Source organism: Castor canadensis, chromosome 2 (genome assembly GCF_047511655.1).
Source record: "Castor canadensis chromosome 2, mCasCan1.hap1v2, whole genome shotgun sequence".
Classification (NCBI taxonomy): domain Eukaryota; kingdom Metazoa; phylum Chordata; class Mammalia; order Rodentia; family Castoridae; genus Castor; species Castor canadensis.
Genome location: NC_133387.1, coordinates 196,281,764 through 196,303,080, shown reverse-complemented (window position 1 = coordinate 196,303,080; position 21,317 = coordinate 196,281,764). Strand labels below are relative to the sequence as shown.

The 21,317-nt window shown below is 36.6% G+C and overlaps 1 protein-coding gene across 3 annotated transcripts in view; it reads left to right on the top strand.

Moving 5' to 3' along the window:
* Dync2h1 (dynein cytoplasmic 2 heavy chain 1) overlaps positions 1–21,317 on the top strand; it is a 257,221-nt gene that overhangs the window by 210,684 nt on the left and 25,220 nt on the right. For all 3 annotated transcript variants that reach the window (XM_074066819.1, XM_074066821.1, XM_074066820.1), the window contains one exon: positions 5,109–5,318. In XM_074066819.1, coding sequence (XP_073922920.1) covers positions 5,109–5,318 — 210 coding nt within the window. The remainder of the gene's footprint in view (positions 1–5,108; positions 5,319–21,317) is intronic.

Genomic DNA, 21,317 nt, shown 5'->3' with positions numbered 1-21,317 from the left:
CACTGGTACCAACCTCCAGACGGGACCTGTTTTACCTTCCTGTTCTGTTTTTGAAAAACAAACCATTTTTATTTGTTTACATTAGTTCTACAGGGAGGTCCCTTGTTTCTTGGCGGCTCTTGTTGCTTGTTCACCTGTGATGTCATTTAGGCATTGAAGGCTTTGGTCTTTATTCCAGATAGGGCATCTGCACCTGCTCCAGTCTGTGCTAAACCAGTAAGGGCCAGGTCAAGTCCCCGCATTCTGTAAAAACAACTTCTAACTTAAGTAACAATTTCCATTAAAGTTGTGTTTCCAACTGGACAAGTTAAGGTGTGGCACTTGAATGGTAGGAATTCTTTTATTTTGAGAAAGTTTAAGAATTTTGTAAATGTTTAATTGGAAGAACTTAATGCTACATTCAAGTTTCAGAGTTTTTATCGGGTTATGGTTAGTTGCTAGCTAAACTTCAAAAGAAAAACTGTACTTCAACAATGAAAATAAATTAATTTTGATGAAAATAAGTCATGCATATTCTAATCGTTTCTGAGTAAGTAGTTTCTGAACCTTAGTTGAATCACTTTTGGACTTTTTTCTTTATCATGGCAAAAGGAAATTTTTATCCTTCATCTATCAGTATGGATTGAGGGACCACTATATGAAAGACACTATGCTAGGTGCTAGTGATTAATATTAGAGATTATGTTAGCAATTATAATAACACACAGAAAGTAAAGGTGTTACAGTATTCTTTGGGAGCCCAGAAGAAAGTTAAGGAAGCCGAGTTTTGGAGGTTACTCATTGAGTAAGGAATTCTCTAGTCAAAAACAGGTGGACCAGTATTCCAGGGAGGAAGAAAGTGTGCTTATGTTTGTTACTGTAATCTAACTGGAGTCACAAAAGTTATCAGGACCATTTTGGAAAGGTATTAACATACTGCAGAGGTTACACTTTATGTTTTAGGTAGTAGGGATGGGAAAAAATTAATAAGGGGGCAGTGAGGTGATAGGAAATGATTTGTGTTTTATAATAGCAAAATTGATAATGTTGTAAATTGTCTATTAGGTTAAGCTATTAGAGACCTGAAAATGAATTAGGAAGTTATGTTCTAAGAGCAAGGTGCTGGAGACTTCCCTGAGTATTGTGGCAGTGTGACTATAAAGTGGGAGAAGAGCCAAAAGATTTCAAAGTTAGAATTAATCTTCACAGACTATTCAAAGGATCTAATAAAAAGTCAGAATGTGAACATATGTACTACACCTTATTCTTACTTCTTTAAAGTTTTGTGAATTTTTGCTTGGTATACCAGCTTCTAGTAGTATTTATAATATTTCCATATTCAAGATCTTTCATTAATTTAGATTTTCATGCTTGAATGTTAAGACTATGTCTTTATATTTTTAGTGATTAATTTTTTTAGGAAACTATATAATACAAATATGTAACTCTAACTTTTAACAGTACTTTGTGCTAACTATTAACTCATTTGTTTTTATATCATTTATCAAATGCACAGTAAAGTGTCTCATTTTTGTGTTCTCTTCCCTCATATCCCAAAACCCAGTAAGTTTGCAAAAGAGTGATTTGTAAAGCAAAAATACTGAAAGGTATAATACACAAAGAATCTATTCTCATTAAATATTCTGCATGCATGCATTTGAAAGGTCAGTCCTTGCTTTAAAATTTTTATTACATAAGAGCTACCACAGAGCAACTTTTAGTACCTGGCTGTAGGTGAGAATTACTGTGAATTACTAACATTTTGCCAATTTATGTCTACTCCATGTAGCACCAGCACTCCTGTTAATTCTCATTTAAATTACTCAAAACAGATGCATCTAAAGCCATCTTTTTGGCTGATAGAATTTATTGAGCAAAAAAGAGATGATGGGCTTTTTCTGAACAGAAGTTGAACAAACTATTTATTTGTCCATGCCGGTTAGTAGATTCATGTATCAGTCAAGCTTATAGACTCAGAATAGCTTAATTTCAAAAGAATTCATTGAAGTTAAATAAAATTAAAACCTAATCCAGAGGGCAGAAATAGTTAACAGGAGTAGAACTTTCTTACATTTTTAAAATTAAAATATCTTTAAAATTGATCATTTCATTAATGGAACATTTAGTCCATTCTCTCTCTGAGCGAGGGACCAATGGATATATCCCTATATGAAATACCAGGATACTATAGACAATAATGCCTTGTCTCTTTAGTTATCTATAGATTGAAAGCAATAAAATGCTAAAGTTTGGAATCCTCTCTAGGTCACCTGACCCATGGAATAAATTTGTTTACATAAAACACATTTACATACTTTGTTAGAATCCAAGCACATTATGTTACATTTTCTAGGAGAGCCTCTTTGTAGGGAAAAAGGACAGCTGCCTCCTTCTTCCTCTATCTCTTGTATCTTGGCAACAGGAATATCTGGCTTTTGGGTAGGTGAATTGATAGGGCTTTCATCTGGCTGCTCCAGAAATGATCTAGGGCCAACATACTTATTTACTGTGAGGTAAATAGGAAATCTATGTACTCAGGATGCAGTTAATGAAGACAAAGATTAAAAAAACCAAATTCTTAATTTTTTGAATGTTTATTCCTTCTCGGCCCATGGTTGCATTTGGATGCATTTAAGAAGATGCTTACATTCAACTGTTTTAGTTGTATTCAGCAGTATCTAGTCCTGCTAGAAATAGAAGTTGAAAAGGAAATGAAATACCTCTACAATGAAAACTACACCACTGAAGAAAGAAATCGAAGACTTCAGAAGACGGATAGATCTCCCATGCTCAAGGATCGGCAGAATCAATATTGTGAAAATGGCTATATTGCCAAAAGCTATAAACATGTTCAATGCAATCCCCATAAAAATTACAGTGACATTCATCACAGAGATTGGAAAACCAACCATAAAGTTCATATGGAAGTACAAAAAGATCATGAATAGCCAAGGTTATACTGAGCAAAAAGAGCAATGCTGGAGGTATCATAGTACCAGTATTCAAACTATACTACAGAGCCATAGCAATAAAAACAGCATGGTACCGATACAAAAACAGACATGAAAAACCAATGGAACAGAATTAAAAAACCCAGTATGAATCTACACAGCTACACCCACCTGATTTTTGACAAATGGGCCCAAAACATATGAAGGTGAAAAGACAACCTCTTCAACAAAGGTTGCTGGAAAAACTGGCTATCTGTTTGCAGGAAATTGAAACTAAATTCATGTCTTTCACTCTGTGTAGATATCAACTCAACATGGATTAAGGAACTTAATATAAGAACTGAAAGTTTACAACTAGTGCAGGAAAGAGGGAATACTCTGGAACTAATAGGTATAGGCAATGACTTCCTAAATAGAACTCCAAAGGTTTAGCAACTAAGAGAAAGGATGGACAAATAGCCCTACATGAAATTAAAAAGCTTCTGCACAACAGCAGATATGGTCACTAAATTGAAGAGGATGCTCACTGAATGGGAGAAAATCTTTGCCAGCTATCCATCTGACAAAGGATTAATAAGCTGAATATATAGGGAGCTCCAAAAACTGACATCACAAAGAATCAGTGATCTAATGAAGAGAACCAAATGAACTGAATAGAGCTTTTTCTAAGAAAGAAGTCCAAATGGCAAAAACAAACAAACAAACAAACCAAAAAAAACCCACGTGAAGAAATGCTCAATATCTGTGGCCATGAAAGAAATGCAAATCAAAATCACATTAAGATTCCACCTCAGTCCTGTTAGAATGGCTACCATCAAAAACACAAACAACAACGAATGTTGATGAGGACATGGTGGGAAAAAGGAACCCTCCTACATGGCTGGTGGGAATGGAAGTTAGTATAACCACTATGCAAAACAGTGGGGAGGCTCCTCAAAAAATTAAAAATAGAACTGGCATATGATACACAAATACCTTTCCTAGGATATACCCAAAGGAATGTGAGTCAGAAATAAACATGGGCATGCAGGAATAATGGCACCTGCATGCCCATGTTTATTGCAGTGCTATTCACAATAGCTAAGCTGTGGAAATAGCCAAGATGACCCACTACTGATGAATGAGATTAAGAAAATGTGGTATTTATATACAGTGAAATTTTATTCAGCCATAAAGAAGAATGAAACTTTGTTGTTTGCAGGTAAATGGATGGAATTGGAGAACATCATCTTAATGAAGTTAGCTGGGTTCAGAAAGTTAAAGGCTGCATATTTTCTCTCATATGTGGAATATTGGCCCAATACAAATACAAACAATATTATATATACATAAAAATATGTACAGAGAATGTATCCAAACATGGGACTGGTAGAGGAGTCTAAGGGAGCAGGAAAGGAAAGAAAATGAATAATGATATACATCACATCTTTGTAGAAACAAGATACAATGAAACATACTGAAAACTGTTAAAAACCACAGGATGGGGAAAAGGCACAAGGAAGTGCCATGGAGCAGGGCTAGATTGATTTAAGCACAGTGCATGTACAGGTACAACACCAAGGCACAAGTCCCACTGAATATGAACAGACACCTAACCAATGAAGTACATGGGGAAGGCACTAACAGGAGAAAGAGTGTAAAAGAAGAAAGAAGGTGAATATGGTTGATGTATTTTCTATACAAGAATCAGTATAGAATATTTAAATCTTTTGAAATCATAAGAAGGGGACTAAGGTAGAAAGGAGGGGACAAACCAATTTGGAATATAATACATATATACATGGAAATGTCATATTGAAACTCCCTGTAGAACTATCTTAAACAAAAATGTCTTTTTTTTCAAAAATGAAGGGCAAGAAAGTAAAACAGGTCCTTTCTGGAGGTTGGTACAGTGGGAGGGGAGGACATAAGGAAAGGGTAAAGGAGGGCGAATATGGTGAAGTACTATGTACTTCTGCATGAAAATGGAACAGTAAGTCCTGTTGAAACTACTCTAGGATGGGGGAGGAGGAATTCCCTTTCTTTGTATTCGCAGACTTCATAATTTTGGCTATTCATAAAAAAGAGTATTTCAAAACCATTTTAAAAAATAGAACAATGAAAGGTTTTAATAAATTCTGGTGTATTTTATTATGTCAGTGACATGTGTTTTTAGTAAATATGACATTTTTCTTCTAGAATTCAAACCTGATTCATCAGAAAGTGTCTCCTCCTAATGACAGACAAGGATCTCCAATCTTATCATTCATCATTCTTGAACAGTTTAATGCCATTCGCTTAGTACAGAGTGTCCATCAGTCTCTTGCTGCACTCAGCAAAGTCATCAGAGGAACTACCTTACTGAGTTCAGAAGTACAAAAACTGGCAAGTGCTTTGTTAAACCAAAAGGTAAGCCAATGGTAACTTTGTGTTTTTATTCCACTATTTAAGAGGTTCTTCCTCCATGCATACATTTGTCAAGAATCTTGTAATTAATAGTAACAGAACACCAGTCAAATTGGCAGGAGCCATATAGCAATTAATTGACTGAGGTAAGTCTGGTGATAGCTAACATTAATTAGATGCAGGACCTTATAATTGTCTTTAAGGTTTCAGCTTATGCTATCTGGCTATCTTTCCATTGCTTATGTAATGAAATCTATTTTGATTGCACTTTCGGGCAGGTCTTCTGTACATGTTGGTATCTTCCCAGCCCAAGTCTTACACCATCTGAATTCCAACTTCAGCAGAAATAACACTGGTTCCTAGTATCTTAAGGGAAAATCTCAGAATTCCCTTCTATCCAAACCAATTGGGATGTGTATTGTGCCTGTGTCTGTACTAATTCTTCAGGCAGATGTGCAAAGTTCTTACTGACTAGGGCTTCACCCAAATGCCTATTCTAGAAGCTGGAGATGGGTTTCTCTTCATTTTTAACACATATATGGAGATTAAGAGAAATATGATCACTCAACAGAAATTCAGGATATATTCAGCAGAAGAAGGGAAAATCAACAATTCTGGTAAATAATTAGACCATTTTAGAGAACAGTGAAATCCATGTAGTTCAGATCAGTTGGACAGAAACAAAAAAATAAGGGATGTCCTGCAGTGGTTTTTTGGTTCTTTGGAGAATATAAACATTATAGAAGTTTATATGGAAAAGATTTCACTAGGACTAAGAATTAAGAGTTTCATATTTCTTTCTTGCTATTGGCACTAAGTATAAAAAATTTCTGATAGTCAACCTAAACTCCTTTACATATGAATAAAAAAGATAGCAAAATATATAAGATGTTCTTAAAAGACTAACATGAAGAAGATATCCAGTGCTTTTCCATATCTATAGGAAGAATTCCTCCTGCATCTTTTTCATTTATCTTGGAAAAGAATCTCACTTCTATGGTGTTTACTGAATTTAAATAGCTTTTTTGTATATACGCTAGTATCTTTTAATCAATACTTATCAGAATACTGTAGTACTATATTGTACCACTTACTGTAATTCGACTTTAATTTGAAGTGAAATTTTCAAATATTGTCAGATTCTTGGCACCGAGAAGGAATGAGTGAGAAAGAAAACTTTCTGAGAACTTTTAATTCTCTCTTCAACATTTTAGCCAATTCATTATCCTTGGATTCAGATGTTGATGTTGTGGGAGTTTGGAGCTGAGACATTGCCTGGTTTTTCATATTTAAATTTCCACGTTGTGTATTGCACATCCATTGGTCTAACGGTCCTTTCACTTTTTTGAGCGAGTGGAGAATCTACTTCTGGTAGTCTTTCCCTCCCAGCAGGGTGGTACTGCAAACTGGTTGTGCTGTCTTTTTTAGTGTATTTCAGATGTCCATTTACTCTTTTATGCTTCCCCTGTGTTTTCCTGTCTTTGGTCCTCAGTATGTGGTTTCTTCTTTGTTATCCAAACTCTTATTCATGTGGCCTGATTCAGGAAACTTCTGTTCCTCTACCACCTTCCCCCAAGCTGGAGAAGTGTCATTTCTAAGGCTCCTAAAGACGCTGATGCACCAGCAGCCACTGTGCTTCCTTAAGGGCTGCCTCCTCTCTCCCCAGCTGCTGCTTCACAGTATGAGAGAACTATGTATTACTCAGTGTGCTTAATTACCAAGACACATGAGCAGTACTGCTAATGCTACCACTGTTTAACCTTGAGGAACCAGAGGATCAGGTGTTAATAACCAGAGTCACTCTGCAAACGAAGAGTCAGCGTTTGAATCTGGACAGATATTGTTGCCATGGTAAAAGAGAAATATTCTTCACAATGTATTTCTTGAAAATTTTATATGCAAATGGATAGTATAGAATAATTGCTAGTGAATTCAAGAAAGGAAAAAATGATGACACAAGAACAAGACTGTGTAGAAGGGAACAGTAGGTAAGTCCAGTGGGACTAGCACACAAAGAATTACAACAAAATTGAATCAGATTATAAGCAGCCTTCAGAGCCAAAGAAAGGAGGTTGGATTAAATGCTGTACCAATAATGATGTTTTGTGTAGAAAATGACCTCAGGAACATGTGGACCTGTTTGAATCCTAATTCATCACTTTGCTTTGAACCCTGTGGCAGTTACCGAGACAGCTCTAAACTGCTTTTCTCATTTTCAACATGAGGATAACAGGGAAACCTACTTCTTGATATTGTCTTGAGAATTAAATTCTGGATAAAGTGCTTGGCACATAGAAAATTGCTTATGAATGTTGTCTTTGTTGCTGTTGCTGCACAATTTCATTATGTACAGAACAGCTTTTGCAGCATTTATGTAGGAATATTGCAAAATGAGTTTATGGAAGTAGGGACATTGTGTAGTTTATAGAATATTCATCTGAGTAATAGTAACCAGTCAAAAATGTCTTTAGATTCCTATGATTTTTGGAAGAATCTTGATCTTTCTTCCCCTGTTTCTGTTCCTCATGTGACATAGACCACTTTTTGGCATTTATTATTCATGACCCTAAGGATGTATCTTTTTTTTTCCTCTCTGTTGACAATGTCATTAGCATATATTAATTGTACAAAGTAATGGGTTTCAGTAAGACTTTTCCATACACGCATATAATGTGCTTTAGCTATTAAACCCCCTGTGACCCTCTTCCATCCTCCCCCTGTTTCCCCTTTTTGCCCTTCCATATCCCTGCTACCCTTTTATTTTCATGTCCTTTTTATTTTTTCTGCCTAAATTCCACATGAGAGAAGATACATGGTAGTTGTCTTTTGGAGACTGGCTTACTTCATTTAACATGATGATTTCCTGCAAATTATATATTTCATTCTTCTTGGTGGCTTAAAAATACTCTACATTTTCCTTATCCATTCACCTATTGATGGACACCTAGACTGATTCCATAAGTTCACTAATGTGAATATGCCAGCAATAAGGATGGGCATGCAGGCAACTCTGCAATAAGCTGACTGATTCTTCGGTCAGAACACATGCACAGGAAATCAATGTGAGTCAATGCCCTGTATAGTTATCCTTATCTCAACCAGCAAAAACCCTTGTTCCTTCCTATTATTGCTTATACTCTCTCTACAACAAAATTAGAAATAAGGGCAAAATAGTTTCTGCTGGGTATTGAGGGAGGGGGAGAGGGAGGGGGTGGAGTGGGTGGTAAGGGAGGGGGTGGGGGCAGGTGGGAGAAATGAACCAAGCCTTGTATGCACATATGAATAATAAAAGAAAAAGGAAAAAAAATAAATAAAAAATAAAATACAACAAAACAAAACAAAAGAAATGGTATAGTTGATCATATAGTAGTTTACTTTTAATTTTTTGAGGAATGGTATAGTTGATCATATAGTAGTTTACTTTTAATTGAGGAATGGTATAGTTGATCATATAGTAGTTTAATTTTAATTGTTTGAGGAACCTCCACATTGATTTCTTTAGTGGCTGGACAAGTTTACCTTCCCACTAGCTTTGTATAAGTTTTCCCTACATCGTCACCAACATTTGTTTTTCTTGATAATAGCCATTCTGACTAGGGTTAGATGGAAACTCCATGTAATTTTGATTTGCATTTCCCTGATGAATAAAGATGTTGAACATTTTTTCATGTATTTATTAGCCATTTGTACTCCATTTGAAATGTTTATTCATTTGTCCATTTATTGATTGGGTTACTTGTTCTTTTGTGTTTGTTTTGAATTCTTTATATATCCTGGATATTAAACTCCACAATATGAACAGTTGTCCAAGACGTTCTCCATTCTGTAGGCTGTCTCCTCACTCTTAGGATTGTTGCTTTTACTGTGAAGAAACTTTCTAATTTAATGTAATCTTACTTATCAATTCTTGATATTTCCTGAGGTAATAGATTCTTATTCAAGAACATTGCCTATATCCAGGTCTTGAATGCTTTTCTTTATTTTTTTATTTTTATTTTTTCATTTTTCTTTTATTATTCATATGTGCATACAAGGCTTGGTTTATTTCTCCCCCCTGCCCCCACCCCCTCCCTTACCACCCACTCCACCCCCTCCCGCTCCCCCCCTCAATACCCAGCAGAAACTATTTTGCCCTTACTTCTAATTTTGTTGAAGAGAGAGTATAAGCAATAACAGGAAGGAACAAGGGTTTTTGCTGGTTGAGATAAGGATAGCTATACAGGGCATTGACTCACATTGATTTCCTGTGCGTGGGTGTTACCTTCTAGGTTAATTCTTTTTGATCTAACCTTTTCTCTAGTTCCTGGTCCCCTTTTCCTATTGGCCTCAGTTGCTTTAAGGTATCTGCTTTAGTTTCTCTGCATTAAGGGCAACAAATGCTAGCTAGTTTTTTTAGGTGTCTTACCTATCCTCACCCCTCCCTTGTGTGCTCTCGCTTTTATCATGTGCTCATAGTCCAATCCCCTTGTTGTGTTTGCCCTTGATCTAATGTCCACATATGAGGGAGAACATACGATTTTTGGTCTTTTGAGCCAGGCTTGAATGCTTTTCTTTAGTCGTATCAAGTTTGAGGTTTTACATTGAAGTATTTGATCCCTTGGACTATTGCACAGTGTGAGAAGGAGGAATCTGGTTTCAGTCTTCCACAGAGGATATCTAGTTTTCCCAGGACCACTCGCTAAACAAGCTTTCTTCCAATGTATGTTTGTGGTACTTTTGTCAAGAATCGCGTGGCTGTAGCTGTGTGCGCTTGTTTCTGGACCTTCTATTCCATTGGTCTAACCGTCTGTTTTTGTTTCTATGGCTCTGTAGCATAAAGTGAGATATTACACCTCCAGTCTTGCTGTTTTTGTTCAGGATTGCTTTGGCTATTTGGGTATTTTTTGGGTTAGGATTATTTCTTATATTTCTATGAAGAATATCATTAGGATTTTGATGGGGATTGCATTGAATTGAAAGATCACTTTTCATAACACAGCCATTTTAATAATATCAATTCTTCCAATCCATGAACATGGGGGCTCTTTCCATCTTCTCGTGTTTTCTACAATTTCTTTAGTCATTCTAGAGGTCTTTAGCATCTTTCATTAAGTTTATGCCTAAGATCTTTTTTTTTTTCTGATACTGAGAATTGGATTTTTTTTTTACTTCTTTTCAACATGTTCATTATTGGTGCATTTTATGTTGATTTTTTTTTCCCTACCACTTTTCTGAAAGTATGTATTAGATCTAAGAGTTTTCTGGTAGAAAATTTAGTCTTCCAAGTATAGGAACATATCATCTTTAAACAGAGTTAATTTTACTTCTTTTCTTCCTATTTGTATCTTTTTATTTCTTTCTCTTGCTTTATTGCTCTGGCTAAGATTTCAAGCACTATATTGAATAAGAGCAGTCACAGTTGACATCCTTTTCTGTGATTTTAGAGAAAATACTTTCATTTTTTCTGCTCATAATGTTTGCTACTGGTTTTTCATATATAGGCTTAACTGTGTTGAGGTTTTGTCCTCTATTCCTAGTTTATTCAGGGCTTTTTTCATAAAGGGATGTTGAATCATCTATTGAGATGATTGTGTCATTTTTGTCCCTGATTCTTTATGTTCTGTGTAACTTTTATTGATTTGCATATGTTGAACTATCCTTGTCTTCTTGGCATGAAATCAACTTGGTGTATAATCCTTTTAAAAGTGTTTTTGAATTGGGTTTGCAAATATTTTGAGGATTTTTGTGTTTGTGTTCATCAAGGAAATTAGTCTATAGTTTTCTCATCATTGTGTCCTCAACCAGTTTTGGTATCGTGGCAATTCTGGTTTCATAGGATGAATTTGGAAGAATTTCTTCCTTTTCCATTTCATGGGATAGCCTAAAGAGCCTTGGTGCTAGTTCTTCTTTAAAGGTCTGGTTGGATTCAGCAGTGAAATCATCCATTCTTGAGATTTTGTTAGGGAACTTTATTATTGCTTTAATCTCATTATTCATTGTAGATCTCTTTGGGGTTTTTTTGTTGTTTGGTTTTTTTTTCCTTTTTGACAGTAATGAGCTTTTAATTCAGGGCCTTGCATTTGATAGGCAGTATCTTTACCACTTGAGTCATGCCCAGGCCCTGTTTAATTTTTTTATATCTTCTTGTTGCAATTTTGGTAGTTCATGTGTCTAGAAATTTATCCATTTATTTTGGATTTTCAGTTTACTGGAGTATAATTTTCAAAACATTTTCCATGATCCTCTAGAGTTCAGTAATATTTGTTATAGTATTTTCCTTTCTGTCTTCAAAATTTTATTGATAGGTGTCTTTTCTCTGACTTTTGATTAGTTTGAGGTAAGGGTTTGTCAGTCTTGTTTCTTTTCAGGGAGCCAACTTTTTGTTTGATTAATCCTCTGCATTTTTTTTTTGTTATAATTTCATTAACTTCAATTCTGATCTTTATAATTTCATTCCTTCTACTAGTTTTGGGTTTGGCTTATTCTAACTTTCTAAGACATTGAGGCACATCATTAGATTATTTGAGATCTGATTTTTTTATGTGTGTTCTCATAGCTGCAGTCTTTCCTCTTAGAACTCCCTTAGCTGTATCCTATAGTTTCTGCTAGGTTGTGTTTTCATTTTCACTTGATTAAGGAAATTGTCATTCCTCCTTCCAGTTTCTTCAGTGACACTGTTCATTTAAAGTGTGTTGTTAAATCTCTGTGTTTGTGTATTTTCTGTAGTTTCTTTTACTGTGGATTCTTAGATTTATTCCACTATCATCTGACAACATACAAGAAATTATGTCAGCTTTTTTTTTTTTTTTGATACCTGTTGAGACTTGTTTTATGGCCTGAAATGTGATCTATTTTGGAGAAATTCCATAGAATTCTGAGAAGAATGTGTATTTCTCAGCTGTCGAATGGACTATTCTAAAGATGTCTATTAAGCCCATTTGATGTATGATATGGTTTAACTCTGACATTTCTGTGGTAATTTTTTGTCTGGATGATCTATCTGTTGATGAGAGTGGATACTGAAAGCAACCATTGCTGTTATGTGTGGACCTTTCTCTTTATGTCCAGTGGTATCTCTTCTGATTTTTCCTTGACTTCTACTCATCAGACCTAAGTATGTGCTAATTCTCTAATGTTCCCCAACAGACACCTGGTTGATTTGGCTTAAATATCCTTTCATTTATTTCTCCCTGATGCATTTTGGGGACTTGCTGGTTTAGTGAATTAAACATGTCTGATTCTTTACTGGTTCTCAATTTTTATCTATTTTTTTTTTGACTTTTTAAAATTTTTTTATATATTTATTTATTTTTTTATTGTTTTATTATTCATATGTGCATACAAGGCTTGGGTCATTTCTCCCCCCTTTCCCCTGCTCCCTCTCTCACCTCCCTCACCCCCGCTCCCTCCCTTTCCCCCCCAACCCCTCACTACCAGGCAGAAACTATTTTGCCCTTATCTCTAGTTTTGTTGAAGAGAGAGTATAAAGCAATAACAGGAAGGAACAGTGTTTTTGCTGGTTGAGATCAGGATAGCTACACAGGGAGTTGACTCACATTACTTTCCTGTGCGTGTTTAAAGAGTAACTTTGCTGAGTATATTCATCTTGGCTGGTTGTTCTTTACTCCCAGGTCTTGAAATATATCATTCCATGCTTTTCTGCCTCTTAGCTTTTCAGGTTTTGGGGATTTAATTGTGATGTTTGCCTTTGTTAGTCAAAGCTTCTCTCCTGATGCTTCCAGTATTCTTTCTTTGTTCTATACTCTTAGCATCTTAACTAATTATAATGTGACATGGAGAAGTTCTTTTCTAGAGTGAGGATTTGGGGTCCAATGCCTCACATACTTGGATGTCCTTCTTTCCCTAATGTGGGAAACATCCTGCTGTGACTTCATGGAGTAGGTTTTGTAAGCTTCCTTCGCTCTGGTCTCAGTGCTTCTACCCCATACACCCTTCGCTCTGATCTCAGTGCTTCTACCCCATACATCCTTAGCTCTGATCTCAGTGCTTCTACCCCATACATCCTTAGCTCTGATCTCAGTGCTTCTACCCCATACATCCTTAGCTCTGATCTCAGTGCTACTACCCCATACACCCTTAGCTCTGATCTCAGTGCTTCTACCCCATACATCCTTAGCTCTGATCTCAGTGCTTCTACCCCATACACCCTTAGCTGTGATCTCAGTCCTTCTATCCCATACATCCTTAGCTGTGATCTCAGTCCTTCTACCCCATACATCCTTAGCTGTGATCTCAGTGCTTCTACCCCATACATCCTTAGCTGTGATCTCAGTCCTTCTACCACATACATCCTTAGCTCTGATCTCAGTGCTTCTACCCCATACATCCTTAGCTCTGATCTCAGTGCTTCTACCCCATACACCCTTAGCTCTGATCTCAGTCCTTCTACCCCATACACCCTTAGCTGTGATCTCAGTCCTTCTACCCCATACATCCTTAGCTGTGATCTCAGTGCTTCTACCCCATACACCCTTAGCTCTGATCTCAGTGCTTCTACCCCATACATCCTTAGTTCTGATCTCAGTGCTTCTACCCCATACACCCTTAGCTTTGGTCTCAGTCCTTCTACCCCACACACCCTTAGCTGTGATCTCAGTCCTTCTACCCCATACACCCTTAGCTTTTGTCTCAGTCCTTCTACCCCATACACCCTTAGCTTTGATCTCAGTGCTTCTACCCCATACACCCTTAGCTCTGATCTCAGTCCTTCTACCCCATACATCCTTAGCTGTGATCTCAGTCCTTCTACCCCATACACCCTTAGCTCTGATCTCAGTCCTTCTACCCCATACATCCTTAGCTCTGATCTCAGTCCTTCTACCCCATACACCCTTACCTCTTATCTCAGTCCTTCTACCCCATACACCCTTAGCTTTGATCTCAGTGCTTCTACCCCATACATCCTTAGCTTTGATCTCAGTCCTACTACCCCATACATCCTTACCTCTTATCTCAGTCCTTCTACCCCATACATCCTTACCTCTTATCTCAGTGCTTCTACCCTATACATCCTTACCTCTTATCTCAGTCCTTCTACCCCATACATCCTTAGCTCTGATCTCAGTGCTTCTACCCCATACATCCTTAGCTCTGATCTCAGTGCTTCTACCCCATACATCCTTAGCTCTGATCTCAGTGCTTCTACCCCATACATCCTTAGCTCTGATCTCAGTCCTTCTACCCCATACACCCTTACTTAGCTTTGGTCTCTCGCTTGTGTTCCAGAATTCTTGAAAGTGTGGTCATGATTCCTATTTTTTTTTCTTTTTTGCTGTCTGAATGTAGTAATTCCTCAACCATGTTTTTAATTCGTGATATTCTTTTTTCTTTGATCTATTGTAAAGGCAGTGTTTTCCACTGAGTTTTTCATTTGATTTGTTGAGTTTTCATCCCCAAGAATTCTGTTTCCTTGTTCTTTTATTCTGAATATCAGACTCTCTTCTAAATATTCCATGCAAGTTGCTGAATGTCTTCTCCAAGTCTTGAACTCTTTTCCATGTTTCATTCATCTGTTTATTTAAATCCCCATTGAGGTCACTGATTATTTGTAAAGCTATATTTTTTAATTATTTGGCATTTTAACTATTTGTGTATCTTTGGAGTTAGTAATTGAGGAGTTAAGAACTTTAGGAGGAGTCATACTGCTTTGCATTTCCATATTTCTTGTTCCCACATCTCAATTTGTGCATCTGTTGGGATGGATCCAGTTTTTACATGAGGGTCTTCTTAGTGGGCAGTCTTCTCTTGAGAGGTAAATCCTCACTCCCATTCAGAAGAAAGAAAGCAAACAGCAACAATAACGGTACAAAAACAAGCTGAGTTTTAAATGTAGTAAAACAAAATTGGCAACATCAACTTTACCCCCAATAAGGATAGAAAAAAAAGGAGCTAGATACCTATGGGATAAACTAGAAGTTTAAAAAATTTTAAAGGCAAAAGTTTTAATAATTATTCAATAAAAAGAAAAGATGGAGAAATGAAAAAGAAGCAAAATAGGAAAGACAGAAAAAGTATATGGAATACTGAGGAAAAAAGCAAAATGAAATAATCTCAGAAGAAAAATGGATCAGGCATGGTGGTTCATGCCTATAATTGTAGCTACTGCAGAGGTTGGACAGCAGGAGGATCACAGTTTGAGGACAGCACAGGCAGAAAGTTAGTGAGACACCGACAACTACACAGGGGGCATAGGCAAGAGAATCACAGTTGAAGATGGCCCCTATCTGAAAAATAGGCTATGGGCATGGCTCAAGTGGTAGATTGCCTACCTAGCAAGCAAGAGGACGTGAGTTCAAATCCCAGTAACTTCCCTCCCCCAGCCAAAGAAAAACAGGGAAAGAAATAGCAGTCAATATTTCTTCCGTCTTCCTTCCTGAGGAGATGTAAGGTTTGTCTTTTTGCAGTTTGTTTTCTCTGTCCAGTGCAGACAGTTTAGGCTATTTACAGGCTGACCCCACCCTGCCTTTCCTGATGGGCAGTTTTTAGTAAGAATACTGCTGGGCTGAATTCCTGCAAGTGTTTTCCTTTATCAGGTCAGCAGTGCAGTGAAATCACCCTCAAATTGTTCCTAGCCACTGAGCCTTGTGCCAGCGTCACTGTGACAGTGCGTGTGCACATGGGAGATGCCTGAGCAGGCTGGGCTTCCACCATGTCTCTGGGGCCCTGAGACTGAAGCAAAGTGTGCTGGCAGAGTGTGTCCTGGCTGTGCTGGTCTCTGTCCCAGACCCCACTAGTCTTGTCTTGATCCTCTCCTCCTCTTGACAGCAGTTCACAGCTGTAACCCCTCTGCTTTCTCATGCGGTGTGGTCCTCGCTTCTCACAAAGTAGACCGTGTCTGTGAATCTGCATCCAGGTCACAACCAGTTTCCTAGACCCACATGGATTCCTGGGGCAATCACTCACCTAGCCAGTGGAGATGGGGAGCTCTTTGGGGTTCAGGAATATAAAAATGCAGGGGCTTGCCAGATCCCATGGCTCACGCTTGTAAGTCTAGCTACTTGGGAGACTGAGATGGGAAGGATTGCAGTTTTAAGCCCGAGCATGGAAAAAATTAAGTTCATGAGACACCCATTTCAATGGGAAACCTGGTGTGGTAGCACATGCCTGCCATCCCAGCTATGGCGGGAAGCTTAGGATAGGAGGATAGGGATCCAGATTCTCTCTGGATGAAAGTAAAACCCAGTCTCCAAATTAACCAGAGCAAACAGGAGTGGCTTAAGTAGTAGAGCACCTGCCTAGCAAGTGTGAAGTCCCGATTTCAAATCCCGGTACCACCAAGGGTCTTCTGCTGTATTTGTCTGAAGGGTTTGAGTGGAAGACTGCTCCTAAGAGATCCCTCACCATTGCAGCAGTGAGTGAGCTAGGCAATGCAGGCCTTCCTTCTCCAGGGTCTACTTGCTACAAGGACCTTAGATCGCTAGTCTAAGTCTGTCTGTGCAGAGTGACAGACTGCACCTGTAGAGCTCAGGGGCTTTCCTTTTTGCTGAGGGAGATTCTCTCCCTTCCTTAACATCATCCTCGTGTGTGATATTAGGGTCTGTTGTTTCTTTTACATATCTAAAGCTCAGTATTTCTGGATTTCACCCATTCTCAGCTGTCTGCGGTTACACTCCCCTGCCGCTTACCTCTCCCTGACACCCAGCGCCTTATGTTTTCTTTAAGAGTCATGGAAAGGCTGTAACTCGCCATCCCCCACCCACACACCACATACTTGGTTTCTTTTTTTCTTCTACCAGTAACCATTTGTGTGATCTTTGCCATGAACAACTGAAAGAGATGAGTAATTCAGTCATTACCTATGAATATAATATAACGAAGCTTACCATAGACAGTTTGGAAGATAAAGCACTCATAGGGCTTACTTATTTGAAATTATTTGATTAAGTCTAAAGTACTTTAGAACGGGGTCATAAATTGTTAATTCTTCGTAATATTTTTTCCTTTTCTGGAACTGTTATGATCTGGTAAGTATTTCCCTATTTGGCATAGCAGCAGAACCAGATGGCTTAATTCTTCATTAAAATGTGTTTCTGTAGGATATAGATGATAATCTCAACATGTAATTTATTAAGAGTGTTATATTACACCTTGAATAGAGGATCAGGACATACCACTACCTTTGACATTTTCATTATTTGTGTGAAAATGAACTTGTTAAAATGCTTTCAGAGAATGAAAATGTGTTTTGCAAGGCATGTTTAAATTGTTTCGTAGTATTTTTGGAGATAGTTTAGAGTGTTTGAAATTCAGACTAGTTTGACTTTCACAAAAACAAGATCAGTAAAACTGCCATTTATTTTCTAATGAGTTTTAACAAAATTGAAAAATTCACTACTACCTCATTTCAGAATAAGAAATTTTATTACATTTGAATGTGACATGTTTTATGTTATATAATTGAATGTAATTTAGGAAATATATTAGTACTTGACATTTTCTTCAAAGTATCTGACATGATGAGGGTACGAGTTTTCCTAAGGAGAATTATGACTTTCATTTTCTTTGCAGTTTCTGGAGATATTCTGAAGCTTACTCTTTTTTAATAAAAAAGGCACAGTGCATATACTTTGTTAATGAAACATAAATACTTTCATTCTTTTACATGTTAGAATAAGGCTTTAAATAATAACTAAGAAGATACAACAAGATTGAGAAGAAACTGTGCCAAATTGCTTTATCATTCCCACTAAATAATCACTACAGGACAATTCCATTTTAGAAGATATTAATAGGTTGTATTGCTTTTTTAAAATATATCTTAATTGACTCCTTTTCAAAGCCAACATCCTAACATACTGGTTGACAATACTAAATGGCTTCTTAATTTTTTAAATCAGGGACTCCCAAACAATATTGCAAAACTGCAAACGGATCCTAAGTCTTATCAAAACAAGTCTCCACATCACTGACATTTCTTTTTATAGTCACATATTAAGTTGTACATTGTAAGGGGGGATTCAGCATATTTTCACACATGAATATACTTTGATCATATTTACCCCTTATTACTTTATCTCCCCTCCTCCTTTTCCTTTCCCCTTCCCTGGTAGTGTGCTTTTATTTTCATGACCTTGTTTTATTTCCCCCTAGCTTTCACAAATGACAGAAAACATGATACTTATCTTTGTGGCTTTGGCTTATTTCACTTAACTGGATGATATCCAGTTCTGTCCATTTCCCAGTAAATGACATAATTGCAGTTGTTTTAATGGTCAGCCCATAAAACTCCCTTGTGTACATTATAGCACATTGTCTTTGTCCATTCATCTATTGATCGAAACACAGGTTGAGTCCATAATTTGGCTATTGTGGATCACTGACACTTTAAAAATTGAAAGAAAGGGATGTACTATTTTAAAACATGCCTATTCATGTACATACAGAGCTCAACTATATAATTTCAGGATGTCTTCAATGTTAAAATCTCTTCTGCTAGACTGGGTTTTTTTTTTTTTCATTCCTTTCTGTATAATCATGACTTTCTGTGTAGCATCTGTTCTGAAAGTGTATACATGGATTATGAAGAGAAACTGGAAAAATTTGGAGGACAAACATACTGTCAATTTCTGGTTATATTTTGAGTTTATCCTATACAAGTTAAAAAACTTCTTGCCCCATCTGAATGTGTATTTAATTTAGGACTGGTTTATCAAACTTTTAATATAGCTTCTAAGAATATAATGCATTATTTTTAAACATACATACACATAAACACAACCTAAACTAGTAATTTCATTTATGCTTCAGCTAATAGCTCAGTTATTTAGTATCAAGTTTATGACAAATTAATGGGCCTTGAACTCGTATTCTTGTCTTACCTGAAGCCAATGAATTGCCCAGAAATTACTAAGTCTGTCCTAGGAATTGGTTCATCGTGTTCTGCTTTCTGTTACTAACCACTTCATACTATGCTGAGCTGAGAAATTACTGATAAAGTATTATGCCATTTTGAATTAATCCCTAATAGCTTAAATTCTATCTAAAACTCATTAATGTGTTAGTTTTATTTTATTGCAGTGGCTCATTTTACATGGTTAGAATAGTAAACTATGGAACTGAAAACTCATTATTAGCTTTATGTTTGTAGATCAAATTTTGATGCAAACCCCTCTGGTCTTGATGTGTACTCAGTTAAAATCTGATAAAATATCAATGAATTATTTCAAGCCCAAGATGCCTGCATGTATGTGTTCACCTACATTTAAGTATGGCATCATGATACTGGACTAAATTAATGTAATATAGGGTTTATCTACAAATTTTTAAACTATTTAGGTATATAAATAGATTGAATGTTATCTTGATAAAAATCCACAGAAGACAATACACATTGAATGTATGTTTAGATTTCATTAAAGAAAATTTACAGATTATCATTTTACTTTTTGGACATATTTGATAGACATCTCTATCTCCAGAGCTAATCTTTACTCTTACATATTTTTGTGTCTCAATGTACAAGTATAGTATACAGCAGATGAATACCATAGGCTGAGTGGCTCCAGCAACAGAAATTGTCACAGTCTGGAGCTGAGGAAGTCTGTGGTCAAGGTGCTGGCAGAGCTGGTGTGAGGCTCAAGCACGCCTCTTGGTTAGCAGATGCCTCATTTTCTCTTTGTATTGTCACAAAATGGAAGCAGAGAGAAAAAACGTACACTCTCCTGTATATAAGGCCATAAGGACTCCTGCCATAAGGGCTCCACTCTCATGACCTATTTAATTCCCAAAGGTGATTAATATTTCAACATATGAATGGTGTGGGAATTCAGTCCATAGCAATGCTAGGTAGATTTAAAAACATACACAGTTTGAGCCAAATTTATCATCTTTATTAACGTTGTCTTTAGAAAAACCATTATTTATATATACATACATAACATGTGTTGTTCACCAATTCAAATGCTAATTGTGTCTGTAAATACCCTCACAAACAAACCCAGATGTAATGTTTAATCTGAACACCCTGTGGTCAGTCAAGGTGATGTACAAAATTAACCACCCTATCCACCAGGCACTTCTCTTCTCTCAATGCATCTTTACTATTTCAGTGTACAGCATTACTTTTCCCACCAGCATTATTTTGGCTGTCCATCTAATTGTTTCATTGCCTTATTGATTCTGTGCTAACTTAAATTTTAATACTAACGACTTCAATATTCAGTCACAAAATTAACTACAACTCTAAATTATGTGAATTTAGTCAAATTTTTAAAATTAACTACAAGGACTATGTAATTTATCATCCAAACCAGTATAGGATTGAGAGTGAAATAGCTCACTGCCTGCATGGAAATCTGGGACAAAGAAATCATTAGTCATTGGGTAAATGCATGCTCACCACGCTTAATGCTCCAGCTGTGTTTTTCAGCATGTCTGAGAGTGGGGAGGAGGCAAGTTTTGGATAAAAGAAAGGTTGCAACAATAAACATTTATCAGGGACTCTCCTTACCAGATCTTGAAGATAGGAAGAATGAAGAGTACACACAGTCTGTATATTCAGTAAGGCTGAATTATCCAGTATACCATGTTGGCATAGCAGAAAGAATAGACTAGTCATTTCTCATGTTTTCCCAATGAGTTTTTTTTAGATTGATATAATTTTACATATTTTGTGGGCACAGTGCAATAACACAATACTTGTCTAACTGCATAATAAAATGAATATAATTAGCATTTCTGTCTCCTTAAACACAATTTCTTTGTGTTGGGAACTTTCAAACTCTTCTTTTCTAGTTTTTGTAAAATATATAAAAAATAATCCTATGTGCTGTGGACCATTAGAACTTATGGTCCATTTTTATGGCTAAATAATATCACATGTATCTATGCACACATTTTCTTTATCCATTTGTCCATTAGTAAACATACCTCAGTCGGTTCCATATCTTGACTGTTGTTAACAGTACTGCATTGAACAGAGTACAGATGATGCTGATATATTGATTTCATTTCCTTTGGATATACACAGGAGTGGGATTGCTGGATCATGTATTATGTTTTTAG